Source organism: Cygnus olor, chromosome 15 (assembly GCF_009769625.2).
Source record: "Cygnus olor isolate bCygOlo1 chromosome 15, bCygOlo1.pri.v2, whole genome shotgun sequence".
In the NCBI taxonomy this organism is placed as follows: Eukaryota; Metazoa; Chordata; class Aves; order Anseriformes; family Anatidae; genus Cygnus; species Cygnus olor.
Genome location: NC_049183.1, coordinates 16,861,346 through 16,883,257, shown reverse-complemented (window position 1 = coordinate 16,883,257; position 21,912 = coordinate 16,861,346). Strand labels below are relative to the sequence as shown.

The following is a 21,912-nucleotide window of genomic DNA, read 5'->3' as shown; positions in this document are numbered from 1 at the left end:
TATCTGCCTGGAACAGCTTGTGGCAGGCACCTCAAAGGCAGGTGGGGGGTGCATGCTCCAGCCCCTTTGGTTTGCCACAGCAACTGGACTCAGACCCCTGGCTGCATAATGCTCCTCAGCCTCAGAGCCACGGTGAAGCAGGGAGCACCAAGCGCGTCCCGCTTGAGAGCAGCGAGCAAGAGCAGGCAGCAACTCCCACGGCCCCTGCTCTCCACATCTCCCCTGCAGCACCCCACTGCCCAGACCCAGCTCTGTGGCCAGCAGGATGCGTCCCCTCAGGGGGACGTGTGGTGCAGGACAGGTGGCAGATGCAACTTCTCAGGTGCTCCACAACCAGTTAGTGACAGAGCAAGGAGCAGCATTACAGGATTGCAGGAGAACTGTTCCTGTCCACATGCAACCTCCTGCTGGCACTACATGCACAGGCACACAAACCACATTCAGTAAGACAGAGGAAAGTATGTGAAGTACTTTTAAATGACCTTTCACAAAATGACACAGGTGTGGCCATAGCGTGAAGACCAGAGCTAAATTTAGGGCTGACAGGAGGTACCCTAGTGGCAAAAATGACAGTGCCCTGCCCTTATCTAGGGGTGGGGCTGCCATCCAGTTTTGGCTCACGGCCTCTCCAGTCAGCACAAAGTGACTCTGGTTCCACTCCGTTCACCCCACCGAAGACAACCTGAGCTCACGCAGGCAGCACCTGACAAAAGTCCTTCAGGAAGCTGGGGAAGCTGTGAGCGGGCAAGGGGACTGCGAGGGGAACAGACCGAGCTGCTGCGCTGTAGGGGGCTGCTGTGCAGGTGACTCTCCCCTTGCAGCTTACCCAAGCATAATTCTTTTTTTTTTTTTTTCTTCTCTCAACAAACCATTTGCAGGGGTGAATTGTACTGTTCTATCAGTACCAAAAGGCTGGGGTGCATGCAGAAAACAGAGGCAGAAGCGCATCGAGCGGCTCTGGGGAGCCTCTGCCGAGAAGCGGGATCACCCAGACCACAGCGAGAAGCAGCTGAAGGCAAAGGCCACCTCCATCTCTCTCGGCTAGAAAACCCTTCTGTCTTTTTCTGCTGGTGAGTTTTCAGCAAAGTAGCATCATCTCAGCCCCACCAGGCACTCTCCCAAACCAAATATTCCCTGAAGAGAGGTGAAAGATTTATTTATCTTAGCGTAATCATGAGAGCTAGACTGCCCACACCCATCTTCCCCCCACAAGCTCCCCGAGTATCACAAATTCTTTTGATCCTGTTGTAACCCTGCAGCACAACATGACCTACTTTCTCTACCACAGTTGGCAGCCGAGCCAGAGGAGACTCTTGAAGAGTTCTTACAGGACTGATTTCCCATCTCTGGGCTGGATGTGGAACCTTTCAGCTGACAGCTGCAAGATGGAAAGTCAGATTCAGCGAGACAAAGATCAGCCAGGGCACCTACCTCACCTTTCATCCCACCTCACCTATCACACCTATGCTGCATTCTTCCGTGCTTCCCTCAGATGAATGGATTATGTGACGACCTAAAAATGAAGTGGGTGAACAGAAATCCCGCCAGTATCTGCCTCATGCCAGCAGAGACATCTCCTCACACAGAGAGGATTAAAGCCATGGCAAACAAGGGGACAAAAAACTTGACAGAGCATGTGCCTTCTCCTGTAGTGAGCTACATTCAAAACATTTTTACATGCAAAAGGCAACAATTCAGCATCTGCACATCAGATGGTGACTGGTTCAAATACATTGGTTTGTTCCAGAGCAGGTGAGACTTCGGTTTGGCTGCCATTCATAAAACTGGGGTAAAGATACGTTACAAGAGGGTCAAGGAATATGCTGTGAAAGGGAATCTTACCAATATTAAATTTATAGCATACATGGGACTTACATGGAATTACTTATTTGCTCATTTGATTCAAAAGAAATCAGCAGGATACTCTTGTTGCCACAGAGCATTTGTCAATGTACAAAGGCTCCTGCAGTGCAAAGGGTGTTTAGAGCTTTTCTCTCTTTTTTCTTTTTTTTAAACCATGGCTCTTACTAAAGGAGATATTAACTGTCACATAACTTGTCAGACTTAGCTATGAGCTGTGGCACTACGCAGTCTTGTTTCCCCCATATTCACGTTTAAACGCCTTTCGCTCAGCTATTTCAGATGCTTCTTGCACATCAGTTCAAATCAAGGGTTTTTTCAGGATGGACACCATCTTTCACTGGGTACTTGTATGGCACTCAGTCCAGGTAACGCTAATGCCAGCGAGCCAGATTGGAGCTGTCTGGGGACAGAGATCAAGGAGAAGAACATCAAAAAGTACTGCAGGCAGAATCAGGTATCTTGTCAAGGCTGTACAGAGGAGTCTCAAACATTGTGAGGTTAGTCATCCATTAATAAATTCTTATTCCATAAACTGCAAGGAAGAAAATTGCATCTATATGAATATATGAGAAAGTAGGAACTAGCTTTTAAATACATTAGAAGGGGAGTTTTGAGAGAACATCAGATATGTTCAAGGACGGTTAGGTATGTGATGAGGCTGGAAAGGAGATGAATTCTGATTCCTGATGGCTGAAAAGCAATGGCACAGCAGAGCCACCACCGTGCTCTGTTCCAGCAGGCTCACCTGTCAGCCATCAGCAGGGCTACAGATTTAGCATGGCTCATTTCCAGATGATGGAAAGGCATCTGCAACATGGTTAATGCACACTATGAGGACAAAGAAGATACGAGCCTACTCCCAAATGACAGTGATCCTCCTGATTTAAGAAAAGAAAAAAAGCATGAAATTCCATTATCTCAGCTCAGTTGAAGCAAAAGGAATTACAAGTAGAGAAAACCAGCTGGTCGAACAACAGATCCCAGTTCAACCACAATCCCCCAGTGCTACAGTCTACTCTGATTGGGGAAGAAGTAAAACATTTACTGCTTTCTCTTTCAGGAGCACTTTACTGTTTCTTAGAAATTGAAACAACCAGTAAAGTGCCCAACCTCTACTCATGCTTTCATAACGTTATGTCTTAGATCTAGCAAGCGACTTCCCAATCAGCACACACACCCCACACTAGCAAAGCTCTCGTGAGTCAGTAACTGTAGGTGGAAGGGCCTCGTATGCTATAAGCTCATTAAAAGCAAGAAAAGCAGCTTAATGGTCTGCAGCACGATCCAAGATGCGGTACTGATGAATTCAAAAAAAAAGTCAGAGGGGGCAGCATCCATAGGAAAGACTTACAGGATTTTCAGACTTGGGAAAATAGCTGTTGGGTAAAGGAAAAGGGCTGGGAGTGAAGGGGCATGGAGGTGACACCTCAGAATCCCAGCCTAAATAAAGATGTTGTATAACTGTTCTTTTAGAAAGTTTTAGTATCTCCTCAAATGTAGGAAAATGACCAAAAAAGCAATAAACACAACAAAAACCCAGACCAAAACAACTGCCAGTGAAGACACCACGTGTTATAAAGCCATCACAATTTCAGACAGCTCAAGGCCTGACCAGCAAAGATAGAAAGATCAGGGCCGAGCGCATTTGCGGAGTAACCATGCTTCAGGTGTCAATAAAGCAAGCTTTTGGGCAGCACAAAGCCACATGAGCAGAACTGACACGGAAACCTTTACCAGACTGCCACTACCCTCAGTAGAATCAGAGCCATCTTTCTATGAAAATTTTGGTCGGCCTCATGGACAGCACATCCATAGTAAAAAAAAAACTGCTGATCCAACTGTGACGAATGGCAGAAGAGGAAAAACAATTTCTGGAAATACAGCAGAACTGACTGAGATTGAGTTCTTTTTACCTTTTCTAAAGCCTGTATCTCAGCCTAGACACAGGCCATTGCCATTTTGTCATTGTCCCATTAGAGTTTGCAAGCCCTTGCAGTTGTCAGTCTCTGAAACAAAACCAGAACAACACAGAGGGAGGACAAAGGTGTTTCCACACGGAACCTTTTCAATTTTTATGCTGAGTAGCAACTGCAGATATAATTTTGCACTGGCAGTGTTTCAAATGACATTTTATTCATATAATTTTGCCCTTGTGACTCTGATACTCCTGTCTTTTGGCAGCATCAGTGAATTGTATTTACCCAAATTAAAGTTTCAGTACTCACTCGCGGACCTTGAGAGGCCAGCTTCTTGCACCAGCCTTCTGAAGGGGCAAGCACCAAGAAAGCAGTTGCATACTGGTATTCTTCCCTATGCCTGATGAATATCTACTCTTTGCACAGCCACACAGAGAGTCAGGAGGAACTGTATACTGAAGATGGGCATGGAGCCACAACACTTTTGTCTTTTCCCAGGTCTCTGGCAAAGATGCTACATTTAGCTAGGCAGTAAGTTTGAAGGACTCTGATCGAATTAAGACAGATTCATAGATGTTTGTCGAACTTAGCTCCTTGGATTCGTGTTGGTATGACAGAGCACAAGGACACACACACAGAAAGATTCAATCTCTAAGTAACAAGAGTGTAAAACCAGAACGCAAAACAAAAACAAAACAAAGCAAAAAAAAAAAAAAAAACAACACAGAAGCTGCAGGCCATTAAGTGCAGCAGGCTAACTGCCCCCTGCTTCACAATAAACAGGCTCAGCAAGTCTACTTTTCCAATCTAGACAGCAGGCAACTGCAATGGAAAACCATCCAATGGCAAATTTTATAGTCTCTGGCTGTAGCTTCTGTGTAAAAGAAGGAACTTTGATGGCAAGGTGCAAAAGTGAGCCACACCTTTCCGGTCTGCATCTGCAGAGAGAAAGGGTCAACACTAACGCAGACCAAAACAGCCTGCACATGCCTCTCAGCAGAAGGGCACAGCTAAGCCCAAACATAGAAAGTGCAGGCATAAACATACTATTATGATTGTTATCTTGAAAGCAAAAGTTTTTAAGTTCCTTTCATTGCTGCACAGAGGATCCATCTCTTCCCTTTGGGGAACACTTAGCAAAGACTAAGCAGAGCAAATACTGTATTTCTGTGCCTTGTCATTTACGAAATCAGCTTGATACAAACATTACAGCAGGCAGCCTGTAGCTACCAGTGACTAAAATTGGTACTTGACTGTGAGAGGAGGGCAGCAAAGTAAAGGCCATTTCTTTTCCTACTTCTGTTCCTCCGAAATTGACTGTCACTTCTAAGAAGTGTTTAGTTTTTCTGGAATCTCAATAACCTCCTTCCCTAGTCCAAACCCATATCAACTATTTCCAAAGCCAGATACTTGTACGCTACAGGAATTCACATGGCATACAGCATACTAAAATGTCTGCTTATGCTTGCAACTACTTTTAAAAATAAAATACTCTTGCTGAGGCATTTGGCAAAGGAATCACTAAAATAGAAATGAATAGGTAATTTTTGAGTAAGACAGTAGACAAATTATAAATATTAAACATTTATTATTTTTCTCATCAGAAGGTTGCAAGATTCAATTCCAAACAATAGGGCAGGTTTGTTTGTTTTGTTGCTGCTGGGATTTTCCTCATTTCTTTTAAGGGGAAAGAAAGAAGAATGAGACACTGGCGTAAAGATACTGCCAGAAACAGTTCAAATGTAGATTAATTTCTTTCTTACCATTACAATTCCCATGCTGACCAGCCAAGCTAAGTCTTATCCAGTTAAATAAAGTCTGCTTTACCAGTTTCTTGTACATCGCTGAACAAGAATCACGGTCCCTTTTCTTCTTCTTTCTCCCTTCCCATACGAAAACAGATCAAATATAATGACAGCCTCGTAGCAACAGTAAAAGCCTGGAGAAAGCTAATAGGGTAACACTTCATAAAAGTTAAACCTGAACAGAACGAAAATGAACAAAAATTAACTTTCATGATCAGCCGTGCACAGTGCAAAGAGGTATCCAGTAATGCAGCTCACCAACTTTTTTTTTCAGCTTCCTGTCACAAATACAATTTACACATCCACAAAAAGATGAAAGAGGGGAATAATATAATCCAAGAACACTTTACTTTCTGTTTTAAACTAAGGAAGGTGAGCTTTTAAACAGGAATTACCAACATCTTATAAAAGTCTGTCATTAGAGATATCCAGGAATGGGAAGTGAGTCTTGCTTCATAACAATTGCTCACAATGGGCCAAAAAAAATTGTTAAAACTACCAAAAGCCAACAGGAGAGTCAACATGAGCAGCACCAGTCGTTTTCTTTACTGGCACTGCTTACACAGATGAGCAGACTGAACTTGGCACATGCAGAGTCCCATCATTTCTGTGATCTCGTCTCAAGCAGAAGGCAGTAGCTGCGGCTTCTGGGCCCATGGCTTCCTTTGAGCAAGTACATTAGAAGGTGATATCTGCAAGACCTAAAAGAAAAGAAAGGGTGGGGGCGTGGGAGGAGAAACAACCGTTTATACCACCCATATTTCACTATTAAGATGGATACAGAAAGTAGGATGCTTTGAGGTTTGTTTTGGTTTTAAAACAAATACTAAAGATTTGGTGGCAGGAAAGGAAATTAGGAATCAAGTTGATCTGCAATTTTTAACTTTTTTTTCATAGCAATTCAGCAGTTGATTTGAATAAGCCAATCTGAAGGAGCACTGAGGTTATCTGTGGCAGAAAGAGCAATACAGACTGTTGACAGAAGTCAGAGTCTGCTCATGGAATTAAGAGGAGAAAGCTGGGACAAGTACCATTAATGAGGGCAATGAGTTCACACTGGATAAAGAAAAAGTGCTTTAGACTGAGGCATGCCCAGGCATTACACATTTGATTGAGATTTGCTTTTTCTGACTTCTAAGGTACGCTGCACCATTTAACCTCAGTACGCAAAATTGTCCTAAATACTTCTCTAATCACAGCAAAGAATAATGCTGCAGATCCCAGGGATGCTGGCTTCTATGAGTAGGTGAATTTGTTGTGCTTAGCTCCTCTAGAAATAAGTCCTGCAGTACAGTCATCACTTCGTAGCAATCAGAAAACAAAGGAAAATTGTGCATTTCTGTAACTCAATACTGACAAAGTTGTAGGATTGAGGTCAGCTGACACCACCACAAGCTAGCACCTCAGTTACAGCAACAGCAAAGGGATACTGCAGATCTCGCTTTACCAGCTTTAAAAAACAAAGGAACATCTATAAGAGTCAATAACTTCAGGGGGAATTTCTTCTCCCAGGATGGAATACTTAAGCCTTAGATGGATGTAATGGGGACAGTGCAGAAGACTGGACTAAGTAGCAGAAAATTATTTTTATGTTGTCAGGACACCGTGATTTTATATACTGTGTGCCCATATGGTACTTTACGTTCATAGGATTTGTAATCCTTTCGATTAGCACTGATAGTATAAAGCAGGCAGTTATTTAAAGTAACCCATACGGCATCTTTCAGTATAAAAATTCAAACTCCCCTGTACTGAACAGGCTTGAGTTAGGCAATTTAGATGCCTATACAAACCCTCAGGAGACAGTGGAGAAACAGTCCTTTGTCACCATCTAGGAGGTGTTCACAGCCCCAGAGAAGCAGAACCCATTCCAGCTACAGGATACTTCTGTCATACATCTGTAGGATATAGTCCCCGTCTTTCCATTAAGATTTCAATGTGAAGGGTCAAATCCTAGATCTTGGAGAACATTACCCAGATTACTGCTGTCTTTTGAGGCCCAGCAGATGCAGTAGTGCTGCATTAGTTGTTCAAACAGTTCCTTTTCATCTAGGAATTCAAGTTCTTCTATTCTGTGGGAACAAAAAACCTGTGATTTAAACTGGAGTATCAGGGCAGTTTTTAATGTACACTTCTTCACTCCAGAGAATTGAAAGGCATAGCCAATAAAGCAGTTATCTTTACAGTAAAATAAACATATTTGTTCATAATAAAGATACCACCACTGCTAGGCTTTGTCATCAATGTATGAAACAACGAGACGTTTTTAACTTCCAATCCCAGGAATTTAATGTTCCAGGATTAGTCTGTGTAATTTCTCAGGAATACCAGCATTTCTCTTCTAACCCCTCTTACTACATGTATCTGGTCTTGCTGGATTTATGTAGAGATGGTAGTTACAGACTAATGGAATGAGATTCATCTTTAGCAAAGGATAACAGCTAACAGTCGAAGATAGTATTTTCTCCACATAATCACAACAAGCCCATAGTATGTCTTGGTGAGTGATGGGTACACCAGTGCAGTTCCTAACAACTCTCCCACATGAGCTCATGACAAAACACAAACCAAATGGTACATATAAGATGTGAGGATTTTTTTCCCTAAAACGGTCTCTACCAAGGATTCTTCATTTTTTAATGTTTTCCACTTCACCAAAGCGAGAAAACCTCTCCCAAGCTGTCCTTGCTTTAAAGAGTTTAACATGGCGTGCTCCTCTCTGTGTCACTGTAGATTAGCCTAGTGTCATAATTCCTATTTAAACAACCTATGATTTTCAGTTTTACCCGTTCAGTTCCATAATTTGAGAAATCCCTATATGTAAATATTTATTTTGACCAAGGGGAGTTGCTTAGCTAATTCAAACAACAGGTAATGAACTGCTCATAGCAATTCACATTTCACGTTACATACCTAAAATGTTACTCACTAAAAAAAATCCCCCTTTTTAGCATTTCTTTAATGCAAAAAAATAACAAAATCAATGCAGACTACTGACCAGTGCAAACAGCCTTTACTTATACCCACTCTGTACTCAGCCGTGTACAGACCCAGCAATCTAGCTCATGAACATGATATGAAAAGGAAGGAAGAACAAAACTGGCCATTTTCCACCCACTTGTAGCAGAAAAAAACAAATGGTAAGTAATCTTACGTAGGCCTACAAGACTGGAGCAAACACATGGATGTCATCTCCGCCTTGGGGACATGAAAAGTGGATGCCTGTTCCGAATGTATCCTAGGACTCCGCCTCACCCATCTGGTGTTGTGGAGGCTGGATGTTCACAAGAAACATCCTGGGTACTGTAAAAACACAGCACTTCTGTAGCATCTTTTATCTGCAAATTTCTGTCATGAGATGCTTTATACCTCACCGAAATAAATCATTACCACTGGCAGTCTACTCCTTACAGAGATAACCCTCTGGATCACTTGTGTTGCTCTAGGCGTTATCCTTAAGGCTCTGCAGAAACCTCAGACTCGGACATGTTCTGCCTAGCTAGCTAGCATCTGCACACAGCTACCCTCTGATATATGAGGGGATCCCGTACTACATATTGGCATAAAATGTTTTGGAAATGGTGTGTGAAGATGACTTTTGGCTGCAACCAAGCTACCAGCAATACCTTTTGACATCAGCCTGTGGCAAAAAGCTGTACACTTTCATCATATCAATGGCATGTGCATTTTCCCAGCCATTTAACAGCAATCGTTCCCTCTGTAAAATAAACAAGGAGGACAGTTTTCAGAAGACTCGAGGACATGATACCAGAAAAGTTTTTCCCCTTAAGGATTTTGTAGGGCAGCTACTTGACCTGTTCTTTGAAGAGCTGTTATACCCTTTTCTAAGAATCTGCTGCTAACCTCTACTGAGAGAGCAGTGGGCTAGATAGAGTTGTGCTCTGATCTACTGCAGTTTTTGCACAATTGCAGAAGCTAACTGGTTATCTAGCAACCACAACATTAATAGCAGGGAATCCCTGTAAAGCAGATGGAAAAGGCTTTCCTGTAGGTAGCAGTTGCCCCACCCCAAACCTGCTTCAGTCACTGCTCTGAGCCTTACAGTGTACACAGAACTTGCAGACAAATAAAGTAAATTTGCTATCAAACACACCCAGAGCTCTGTGCTCTATTACCTGAGCTTCTAAGGATCTGCAGACTTCCACTCCAGCCAGGTTACATTGTCGTCTCTGCAAGTTCTCAATCATGATCTGTCCAAACCGATCCGTCATATTCACCTCAGGTAGAGAATGAGACAAAAGTGTTCCCCCTTCCGAAAAGAATGTAATCGCAATGAAAAGCAGTAACTTGGTTAAACTCTCTAATTGTCTGTCATAAAATGCACAGGATAACTTAAAAGTAAATTTCCCATTCTTACACTAGGTCTCATTTCCCACGGCCACAACCTCCTCAGCTATGTCATGTTTACCACTGAGTGCTGGTTTAATGATAACAATACTACTTCCCCTGTGGGCACAGGGACTGTGCGCTGAAAACTAACTCTGCTTTAAGTTGTTCACAACCTGGTTTAGCTCCCTCGCAGTGACTTACAATATGGAAGATCCTGTTACTAACTCCTGCAGCTACCTAGTTCCCTCCAGGCAGCGTTTTACTTGCACACAGAAAAGCTAAGTTCATGCTGATATGATTTTTGCTCCCCTTTGCCAAACACAAGAGAGGCGATTATCTAATGCTATGAACTCATCGCCAATATTCAGCATCATTTCATTTAGCTCTGTCTTATCTAAACTAATATTCTATGGTTTCACCCACATATGGATTATGCCTAGCTCTTTTGGTTCAATATAGTCCAGCAAATCACCTTTCAGAATAGTTGTATATTCATTACAATGAGATTACAGATTGTCAAGATACCACACGTTAACACAGAACTTCAGCAGAACCTGTTGTCTATAGAAAAGGATATGGACAACTCATTTTACAAGCAGAACTCCCACTCTGAGAACAATTTTTATGTCAATAATGCAGTTCAAAAAATGCCATTTTTGTTTTACCTGCTCATAATTTATAAACATTGCCACTGGAAAAGTGCTTGCTGCCCACTTTAGGAGATTTGCAGATTGTTGGGGTGTCATGTAAACCAGCACACACTCTGCTATCAGAAGCGTCGGCAAACTTTAAAACAAAAACCAAGAGAATCACTTCTAGTAAAAGAACAAGAATTATTGGCAAGTAATTTCATGCCCCCCAAGTTCTTAAAAGAGCTCCGCTATTACGAACTAGACATTTAAGACTGAATTAAATCACTTCATCAGTTTGACTAGAACTGGGTTTTCCAGCAGCCAACAAATTAATCACAGACGACTCCCCTGGTTCCAGAACTGAGATATTAAGAAACGATCTCTTTTAAGCGAGCCATGCAATGAATACAGAAGAATGTGTATCCTGTAATCGATCTCTGAACTGTGACAGCAGGAACTGAAGTGCATATTAAAAATCATTTTGGAGAAGAACCATACCCTATAGACACAATCCATGCAATTTTAACAGATCAGCAAAATTAGGATTAAAGTACAAAGAGAAAAAAGAGTTTTTCTCTTCAAAAAAATTTTAAGAACTATAATAGACAAATTTGTTTGATATAAGTAAAAAAGCTTCATGTACTAACATCGATCAAAATACAATCTGTAGTTTGCACTTTGTCTCTTCCTTCTTCCATCCACAAAAAACAAGCAAACAAAAAAAAAACAAATAAAATCCACACCACCAAAATAGACATCTATGTGAGTAATTTTTCTTGGAATTAGAATTTTATTTGTTAAAATCAACAGGAAAAAGAAAAGTCAATAGAAGCAGGAGAAATTCCACAAGGAGCAGCAGTACAGACAAGCAAGACAAGATTTCAGAGGACGAAAATGTAAAGATTTAAATGGCAGTTTGATACATTCTGCTTTCCCATATGCTCTCTCCCACCCATCCAGATAGCCGCTATTTATATATATCTTATATTTGAAAGGTACGTCCATCATCTGCTTTAAAAACTTAAATCCTGGCCCTTTCAGAAGCCTAATGCTTGAACAATAAAATGCTAGACATTAGCTTCCAGAGTTAAGTTCTCAAAAAACTCCATAGCAATCACTTTGCCAAAAGGTCTAGGGAACAATATAGGTTTTAAGCAGAGGCAATAGAAAATAATTACAAAGATAAAAGTCTAAAAAAAAATAAAATAACATTGACAGAATTATTCTTCTTCATTTTCTTCTTCATTTTTCCAGCTAAGCTCCTAGAAATCTTGACTCATGCCTTTAAAAATAGGGCTGGAAGACCTAGGTACTGATCTAGGTACTCCCATAAGTCATCTTTAAAAAAAAATACAACTGAATCAATAAAAACTCCACCCTTAAAAAAACAATTCATGATATTTTGATACATAGGTGATGAAAACGCTGTTTGCAGGAGGGACCACAGAAGGAACAACTCTGCAGTAGTTCAGTTAGGCTGCATGAGGTGTCTGCACAATTCCTTCTGCTCAAAGGGCTCAGGAAAAGGTAACCATGGAAATAGCATAATGAGAACTGGATGCAGATACCGTATGCCCAAGCCTGACTTTACTCTCACCAGTCTGCTTCCATACGCTCTCATCAAAAAAAACAGTAACAATAAAGAAAGCTTACTGTATGTCCAGGTTATGTTTCTTTAGCTTTTCCTCCAGACCTGATGAGAACCGAAGATCTGCTCCTATTATGGAGTAACGACTGGAGTCTAGGCTGTGAGAATCTGCAAGTTCAAAATTTGGAAACCAACAGTTACAAATAAGAGGTATGCTGAAATTATAAATTAAAATATTCATCAACATATGAATACGAAGTCAAAGTTTGATCTGTTATACCTAATAATTAACTGAAAACTCTTCTTTTAAAAACATTAATTTCCCTCATACCAGATTATTGTGGTTTTCAGATTGTGTTATATTAGCATCAGACTCTGCCAAACACCTTATCTTCTACTCTGTAGCCACTATAATGCAGACAGGATAACCTATCCGTTACCATGGTTTCAAGGAATGCAGAGAGGAAAAAAAGAATGAAGATTAAATGCAGGGGTTTTTGCTTTCTTTTTAGAGTCTTTTTAGATGACCCAATAGACTTTTTACTTCCTTCACTAATTTCTGAAAAACGAGACTAACAATGTTTCAAAAATTAACAAGAGATATAGTTATATAAACTAACAATACATACATTATATAACATCTATGGGTATCAGACATGTTTGGGGGCCAAAAAAGTTAGTTCAGCCTTCTCGTATGGTCTAGCAATGGTATTACATGCGAGGAGTCAAATTAGAAAAGATATTCTGAGATGTAAATGTTCAGCCCAGGATACAGTGGTAAGCAAGCTTCGATAAAGGTTTCCCAACGCAAAGGGGGAAGTAATACTAAAGCCAGAAGACACTTGCTATACTAGCAAAGCTGTACGAAAGCCAGTAGCAACATGAGTATCTTGCCATTGGTAATTGTGACAACCAGTTGCAATCAACTCAGCTATATAAACCCAGCCCGCAGAGAAAGCACTTCACGAGTCCAGTATCTAACCCACTCTTAAAGAAGCAAGGTTCTGTCGGAATATGATAGACTGCTCTTTCGTGCTTTAGCTTTAACTCAAGAGCTGTACTACTGGAGGGAAGATGGGAGGACAGAATAGCAAGCAACTTTCCCTTCCTACTGTTTGGATGTCCGAGCAAACAGTAAAATAAGTAAGCTAAACAGTAGGGAGAGAAACAACAAAAAAAACAAGAACAGAGTTTGAAGCGGTCTCGTAACAGACAGCCAACATCCATCTGCAGAAGCTGTCACTTGCTCTGGCACAGCTCTGCCTGGGAACCTGTGGCAGAAACACAGCTCTTGAGCGGCAGTACAGGAACAGATGTCAAGAGCTGGGTGAAAGAGAAGCCGAGTGGCTGAAGAGACAGCGTGAAAAAGGTTTTCCATTCTGAGAGAGGAAAAATATGGAAAAAAACAAAAAGCAATTCATTGAATTAAACAGTACTTCAAACATTCTAGAAGAAGGACCTCCATTTAGTTTTCAAGAGACCAACTCTGAAAAGGCTCTAGAAAGCCACAATAATTGTTTTTCTAGCAACATTTCCAAACAAGCACAGAGATCAGAATGGTTCGTGCAGAGTTACGGAGAGGGGAAATTGTGCAGCAAGTGGTTCGACATTTTCAGTCAAGGCTTTTTTCTATGTGCGTGCTCTGTAATAGCTTTACTGCTTCCCACGCCCTTCTCTTTAAGTTATGGTATCAAGGCCATGATAACGGCACCTAAAGAACCTCACCATGCACAGGAAAGAACTCAGATAGTGATTTGTTTGCTTACCAGAGATACAGCAAAGTAAGCGTCAAGCCATCACAATTAGTATGAAATTAATGCCATCTTCTTGTCCAGCTGCACTGATGTGGACGTACTGGTACATTCAGTATGACCAGAAACACACTGCAAGTCTTCACCTGACCCAGCAACGGACGTACTACAAACACCTCACCAGAGGTAGAAATAAGCGTCTTTTGCTCATACCATGAGTATGAGCTTCTGTAACCGAAGAACAGGAAAGAACAAAGCCTCTCAAATCGTAGGTTAAAACTGTCCTTTACAATGGTTCAAATTTCATCAAAATTACTAACATTGTTTTTAACATGCTTGTATACACCATGAACCACAGGACTTCAGCTATGCCTTGACAGGGCAGAAGAAGGGAAGGCTAATGTACGCTGGCTGATCCTCAGTGCTAAGCAAACATTTACGTGTTCTTGGAGATGTGGGCTGGGGGCAAGTGAAACCCAACAGCCACCTAACCATAGCCTGGTGATTTCAAGTTATCTACAGGACGAAGAAACAAAAACAAAACAGTTTTCCTCAAGGGTTATTTGGCTCAGTGGAAATATTCTTTAAACCTTAAATCAAAGTATGCTTCGTGCTTGGCTATGTCTTTAAGAATGCACAGGACTCAGCAGCAGAAACTTAAAAAAAGTGAAGAAAGCTGATGAGGAACGGATTCTCTTCTTCTCTTCAAAAGCATTTTACACCAAATGCAATCACTTTACTTCTGTTTCCAGTATCTGCGCTGCCTGGTTCTCCTCTGGTCCATTCAAACAGAACATACTTGTTTCTCCACACATTTCCCTGCCAACATCCCTCAACTCTCCATTGATGGCTGTTGGCAAACACAACCACAGATGAAAACTGAGGAAGAGCTGCACACACATCATACAAAAGTTGATACAATTGCTAAAAATTGTTCATTTGAAACATATCTGACAGCACCTCATTAAATATCTCCATAATTCATATATGTCAACATTTATGATCAATACTTTTGGAGGAAATCTTAGGGAAGGATATGAAATTAGCACAAGTTGATTTCAAAACGCAAAAAGAGAGGTGGAAAAAAAAACATTTGAGGAAAAAGTTTCAGCCAAGCCTTTTCTAAAATTCTGTGTAAGATTTTCTACCAGCTTCTACCTTTGGCCTATAAATGGCACAAAAAATATCCCCTTATATATAAAGTCAGAGATGAAGAGATCAAACTTAACTAGGCAAAATTCTTCAACATTTTAAAATCCAACTGACAACTGCTCCAGCATTTCACATAGAGATAGCAGACACTCACTTATTGCGAGGCAATGAAAGCTGATGATAGCTGGAATTGCCGTTGTTCCCAGCCTGAAGGCCAAAAGTCGGAGCATGGTCATAAATGCCCCAGAAAATAACGTGATCCTACTTCATGGTCTTTGGCACCAATTTCTACTTCAGCATATAGCTTGATGTTCTAAATACGAAAATTTGCAAATACGCTGCTACCCTGACCAAGTAGCGTTGGTGCAAGTGTATGTTACAATAGCTGCCTACCTACAGAGCAGCTGAAAGAGGAAAAAAAAACACTCTGGTAGTACAGTCATGCGGTATTCACTGATTTTTTTCTTATGAACAAGAAGTTTCTTTTTAACTGAATCAAATTTTTGGTGCTTAAAAGAAACAAACATTTTTCTTACTATAACCTCACTCCTCCAAAGGCGCCTCCCACAGCGAGCTCCCCGCAGATGAGGGAGATAAAACTCCCCCCACCGCTCCAACCCAGCCCATCAGTCCAACACAGGCTCCTCGCAGCCTCTGTGTATACTTCTATTATCTGCGTCACGCATAATACATTTGGCCCTGATCATACCACTTGCATGTATATTATCTGTGATTTTTGCCACGAAAGTAACAAAACAAGTAGTTTGAATTAGACATCACTACAGCTATTGAATGGTAGCACGATTTGCTTGTATTTACCTTTTGACCTTACTACAATAAAGTTTCCCTTTACAGAAACATGCTACCAGCAAATAAATGTTCTGTTTTATGGTGGCCCTCAGACACTCACTCCCTATCTTAATTTGTCTACTGAAGCAGCATTATAGAGTCACAGGAGCACGAAGCACAGCACTTACAATGCAAGAATTCAGAGTTTTCTTTTCTTAATCTCTTCTCAAATTGCTCTCAAACTTTTCCTGAAGATTTTCCAAGAGACAGCATGCAGGATACTATTCACTCAAACTGTTTTCTTCACGTTCATTTTCATGCTAAGTTATCTCTGGCAGCTTTATAAACAACAGCTTTACAACAAACCATGCTGCGGGATCACAGGCATGAATGACGCAGTGTTTATTTCACTTGGGTTGTTTGTAACTACAACATCAAAAGAGGGTATATGTCAAAACACAAAGAAATTTAGCCTGTCCTGCAAGAGCAGGATCACCCTCAACACAAGGCACGCAAATCACCAAGACAGCAACACCCCTGATGTTTGTGTTGGGTCACAAGTGAAGTTGGAAATGTAGGAAAAAGCAAGTTAAAACAATCAACTCCCAAGCTGGACAAGACAGGGTCACAAAGTGTATGAGCGACACAAAGGTAATAGTTCATTGAAACATAATTTGCACCCGCAAGGCAGCAAAATGTGGAGTACTAACTTCCTGACACTCACAACAGCATCATAAACCAGATAGAATCACTGAACTTTGAAAACAATTTAACCTGATACTGCCACAGCAATGTCAAATTACTGCACAAATTCACCGCTTTCCCCTGGAGATCTGACATTCCCTCGGAAATGGCAAAGCTGTTCAATGACAAGTGTCATCTTGTTGCATTCAAGGACAGAGGCCACAAATATCTATCCCTGAATTGCAAGCCTTGCTGCCATTTCTTTGTAAAAACAGCAAGGAGAAAACAAATGTTGCCCTGAATCCAAAAAAGCACTAGGTTCCATGAAATGAAAACATTTAGCGTGAGGGGAAAAGCAGTAAGAACAAGAGTCACGTCAATGGATATTACAGCAACTCGAGAAATGAATTCCAAAGCTTCTGAAATTATTCCTTGTGCACAAGAGACAGTGGTGCGGATCTGATTTACGAGGAAAAAGGAAAAAAAAAAAAAGGAAGAAAAAAAAGAACCAATCACCAAACCCAAGATTCAAAAATCCTGAGCAATTTCACTATCTGGAAGTGCTGTTTCATTATGCCCTGTTTGCCCATCACAACCATCCTGACAGTTACGACTCCCAGAACACAGAGTTATTCTAACAGCCGTATAAGGTCACACTCTGTCAAGTTCCTTTAGAGCTGTAAGAAAGATTTAGGACCAGGCAAGATTCATCCGACTGATTTGTCTGCTCATTCTACACCCTCTTCTGGTGTTACTTCCACGTGAAGCAGTTCCATTAATGCGTCCTTAAGAGTTCCCACAGGGATTTCACTCAATCTCATCCGTGGTTACTGAGTGCCAGTCCAAGCTGGCATTCCACAGAAGACTTTCGCTGTCTCCAAATATATGCAGGTACTGTGCTACAACCCAAAGGTCACACCATGGTAGCACCTACATCAACCTGGTTACACTGAAATTCCTACTCTAAAGCATTTAATGCCCAGCACTGAGAAAGAACAACTTTAAAGAAATAAGCCACTCCAGTAGGTTCACAACTGCAGTGACCTGTTAATTAGCAGGTTTTGATTGCAATACACTGCTGCAACTTGATAACTTAGCAGTAGTTTTGCTGTACGAGAGGTATCTACAGAGCTATTCAGTAACACAAACGCTATCAAACCTCTCTGATTAGCTTTGTATTAATGCCTTTTTAAGAGTACTTATGCAGCACATCTCATTGTATCACACACTTACAAGGTCTCCTACCGAAACACAGCGGTACTTAGAAGCCCTTTTTCTGAGATGGTGCATTGGGCTTTCATCTTTTGAAACCTGAATGAACAGCAGAGAATCCTGACATTCGAATGACATCTGAAGTTTTGCTAAATTACAACTCTCTAATATGCAGCAATAAAATGTTCATGGTATGCATAAATATGCAGTTCAGTCAGCGTGTGGCAGTGCTCTTGATCAAAGTTCACGCACTAAACAAGCCTTGGAGTGAGCACCTACAGCATGCCACCGGCAGCATGAGCACAACTTCTCACTCTCTCTCTTTAGAGGGCTCCTTCAAGCCCTCCAGCCTCTCGGCTAGGACTGTGCCTATTAAAAGCACTTGTAGATTCACCATAACAGGAAACACGAGACTTCCAGCTCTGTTTTAGAGTGACACCTGCTAATGCAAACTAGCTGGCATCATAGATGCAGCTAATTACTGCTCCTCCTAAGTGGTCCAAAAGAAGCTACAGTGCAGTATCTGCAATTTGGGCACTGAAAACACAACTCAACAGAATCCATTTTTTTTTTCACAAATTTAAATTATAATCTTGACACAAACCTAATGTGGCTGTAAGCCAAGACAGTAGAACGATATAACACCAACTGAGTGTAATATCCTCTTATTTAAATACCCAAGTATAACAAGTGGCACCGGCTCCTGCAAATTGACTTTGTAGGCTGTATTACTTCTGTGAAGACTGCTAAATGTAAAGACTTGTGCTCTTAACGAGATGGAAAACATGAGGAAAGCACTGAGATATTTTAATCAAGTATATCTGACCATCAGTAGCATTCTTCCTTTTCCGTGACAGAGAAGAAAATGTAAGTTAACTGACATACAAGAGAAGAAAAAAAACAGCAAAACTTTCCGGCAGAATAAAACCTTTTCAAGAGAAGACATTTCTAACATGACACAGAGCAAATGGGCAGGATTTTATAAGAAAAGAAAAAAGCCTCTTTTCCCTCCCAATTCTCTGTCCAAACAGCATTTCAAACATTAAAAGCCTGCCCACATATCAGAACAAAGTGATCAGAAAAGTTTTAAAAGTGCTGCAGTACATTGCTGACTTATTTTAAAGATGACTCACCTATTAGAAGAGAGTCCCCTGAATGGGATTCTATAATAGGTTTTGACAGGGGAGGTTTTGATCTGTGGGAAGAAGGAAGAAGCATCTCTGAGCAGTTAGGCTTGTTTAACTCTGCTTCCAATTTTTTTTTTTATGTTTTTTTTTTAACACGTGTTAAAAAAAAACAACAGACAAGAGAATACCTCTGCCCTCTACTGGAAATAAAAACGTCTGCAGGTTGGACTTGCAGTTGAATTTTATAACCAACAACTCTTATGGTTCTGAGGTACTCTTTCAAGATAAATCCAGACGCTCAAAGTATCTCCACAAACCTTAATTTATTCATTCAAACAGAATATTCAGGCACAGTACCAGCTATCCTATCTAACTGAACATGCAAGCCTGAAAATTTATTATGTATTCAGTATTAGTAGAAGAGACTTAATTGCCTGTAATCATCCTGAGGTTTGCCCTGCCCCACTACATTTTACACAATTAAGAATAAAGTCTGCTTGCCTTCCTAAAGTTTCCACATAGCAACTTCTCCAAATTGAAACAGTAGTAGAGCAGTCTCATGTACGACTTGCCTGCACAATCAAACGCTTATTCTAAGTCATGGAGTGTGAAGAGTTCCTCAGAAGAGAGGTGAAATAATTAAAATTTATAGCTTCCAATTCACGACATTTAGCTAAATTATATCCAGTATCATATCGGTAAATGTGAGCAATATACTTACTTGATATTATGTATTTTTCTTGCAACTATCATTGGAAAATCCACTTCAAAATATTTTCTAGGGAGAAGATTTTCATCCTGAGAATTGGAGTAATACCATAGAATTAGGGCCATTCACATTTCACGTGCACACAATAAAAGGACACAGGACAAGGAAAGTAAAATCCTAGCCCTAAAGAGGACAGCAAAACATTAAGTTCATGGTCTGTTCCCTGAAAGTCCTCTAGAGGTCAGCTTCATGTCACTTGCTTTTCGGTGAAAACCAGTGAAAACAGCCTCTCCTCACGGGCTGCAGTTTAAAGATACCTAAACTTATTCTACGCTGAGAACTGAGGCAAACTAGCCAGGGCAGTCTGCAGACATACACAGCTCCACACTGTGCTGCAGAACGCAGCACTGATAAGCCCTCGCAGAAGATTGCTTCAAGCATCCACACAAATCTTTGTCTTCAGCTGAGTTCATTACTCACAGCTATCACTTACCTTTAATCTCCAGAAGAGGGTATCCATGCCAGCACCGAGATTCACAATTTGACAGTTGCATTCTGTTTTCTTTAGAAAGGCCTTAAGCAGATAACTGACCCCATGAACACGAGCATAATAACCTGTTAAAAAATATATTAAAAAATATTAAAAAATAAATATATATATATATTTAACTACTATTTTAATATAATACTGGATGCTTAACATAGAGATTTTTAGGTAACTTTAGAAACTGTTAACTCTTTTTCTTTTTCTTTTTTTTTTTTTTTTTCCAAAAAGGTGTTTCTTATGAAGAATAATACATTCTTTAATATAGCTAAGGGTTTTATTTTTTCCTGCTTTTACTACCTAAATCGGATGCATAGAAAAAATACGATTCCTTGGGTAAAGAAAGAACAGACCAGATTAATTCAAGCAGTTGTGCACGCTTAACTTTTGCAGAGGCCAGGGCTGACATACTCTGCTGTCCTGGGTCAAGTCAATATTTTTGATTGCTTTGTACAGCCTGTTGCACGTTAACTAAGAGACACTCCATTCAGAATAGGGAAAGCAAAAGATAAGAGCTTTGATTAAAAGAAAAATAACTGTAAGGTCAGACACTGTACGCAATTTTACTGTGCAGGGTACTTGTCTCATTCTTTTACGTATATCCTGCGCTCCATACATGCGATATATGGAAGTTTGGTTTGATGCTCTTCAAGGTGAGGTAAAAATACGTATGTATTGTCTTTGTGTTTATATGCCGACTTGCCTCTATTGATTTCAGGTGCTTTTCTTTCTTTAGCTTGTCTGACAAAACACTGGATGTAAGGGTCCTCCCAGTAGCCAACACTTACAGCAAACCTGTCCGACAAAGGGAAAAAAAAAAAAAAAAGAAAATTATAAAGTAAGGCCAGCAAGATTTATTTGAAAAGAAACAAGCTGAAAAGCCCGCTGATGTGCATGCCGACGTGCACGCGAGGTTTGAACAGCCTGGTGAGCGCGTGGAACCATTTCCATTAGGAAGTTACAGGTTGCCAAGTTAAAACATTTTGCCTGTTGCCACATTAAACAAGCCACTTTCCAAGGGCCTTTGCGCTACCTGATGGCCTGCCACAGGCGAAGAGCCCAACCTCGAGCGGTTCCTCCCTGAGGACCCAACAACCGGGACCTGCCTGGCTGAAGTCTCCCAGCCCGCACGCACCCGCGCTGTGCTGCTGCACCGTGCTACCCCGCGGGCCGCCGGCGTTCACCCGCCGCCTTGGCCCAGCCGAGCTCAGCACCCCGGGGCGGGCGGGGTCAGCTCCGAGTAGAGCCCCCCGGGGGGCTCCCCCCGCAGCGGCGGGGCACGGCCAGGCCCCGCAGGCCCAGCGGTGGGGCCCCGCAGGGTGGGGGCCAGGCCCTGCGGCGCCCCCCGGGACGGGTCCGGGACGGGTCCGGGACGGGTCCGAGCGGCTCCGCTCCCCCTCAGGCCCGGCCCCGCCCCGCCCCGCCCCGTACCGCTTGCAGACGGACGCGTCCTCGCACGTGCCCCGGACCGCCTCGTCCGCCTCGTCGGGGCCGGCGGCGGGGAGGGGGCCGCGGGCAGCTGCCTCCATGGAGGGCGCGAGGCGAAGCGGGCCCCCCTGCCGGCCCCTGCCGCCGCCGCCCGGCGCGGCCCGCCCCCCGCCGCCTCTCATTGGTCGCCTCCGCAGAGCGGCACGCCGGAGCTCGGGGAGTCCCGCCGCGATTGGCCCGCGGCCGCGCCCATTTCCACAGCACCCAATGGGAGGGCGAGGCCTGCTCTGCCCCGCCCAGGAAATGGCTGCGTGCCTCAGGGGAAGCCGGGAGTTGTAGTCTTTGGGGGCGTGGCCGGCCAT

The 21,912-nt window shown here is 42.0% G+C and overlaps 1 protein-coding gene across 3 annotated transcripts; it reads right to left on the bottom strand.

Annotated features, from left to right (window-relative positions):
* Window positions 1-5,350: 5,350 nt before the first annotated feature.
* On the bottom strand, window positions 5,351-21,708 carry LCMT1 (leucine carboxyl methyltransferase 1). Of its 3 annotated transcripts, none has more exons than XM_040574772.1 (11): window positions 21,554-21,708; window positions 20,826-20,917; window positions 20,072-20,193; window positions 19,591-19,667; window positions 18,876-18,937; window positions 12,220-12,322; window positions 10,600-10,720; window positions 9,721-9,822; window positions 9,211-9,302; window positions 7,559-7,656; window positions 5,351-6,285 (listed from the first exon to the last, which is right to left on the bottom strand). In XM_040574772.1, the coding sequence occupies exons 1-11, from the start codon at window positions 21,649-21,651 to the stop codon at window positions 6,263-6,265; spliced, it is 990 nt and encodes a 329-aa protein (XP_040430706.1). In that variant the 5' UTR covers window positions 21,652-21,708; the 3' UTR covers window positions 5,351-6,262. The 3 variants fall into 3 exon arrangements, with proteins under 3 accessions (XP_040430706.1, XP_040430707.1, XP_040430708.1); XM_040574773.1 differs by lacking the exon at window positions 21,554-21,708 and adding an exon at window positions 21,258-21,361; XM_040574774.1 differs by lacking the exon at window positions 21,554-21,708 and adding an exon at window positions 21,156-21,174.
* Window positions 21,709-21,912: the final 204 nt, after the last annotated feature.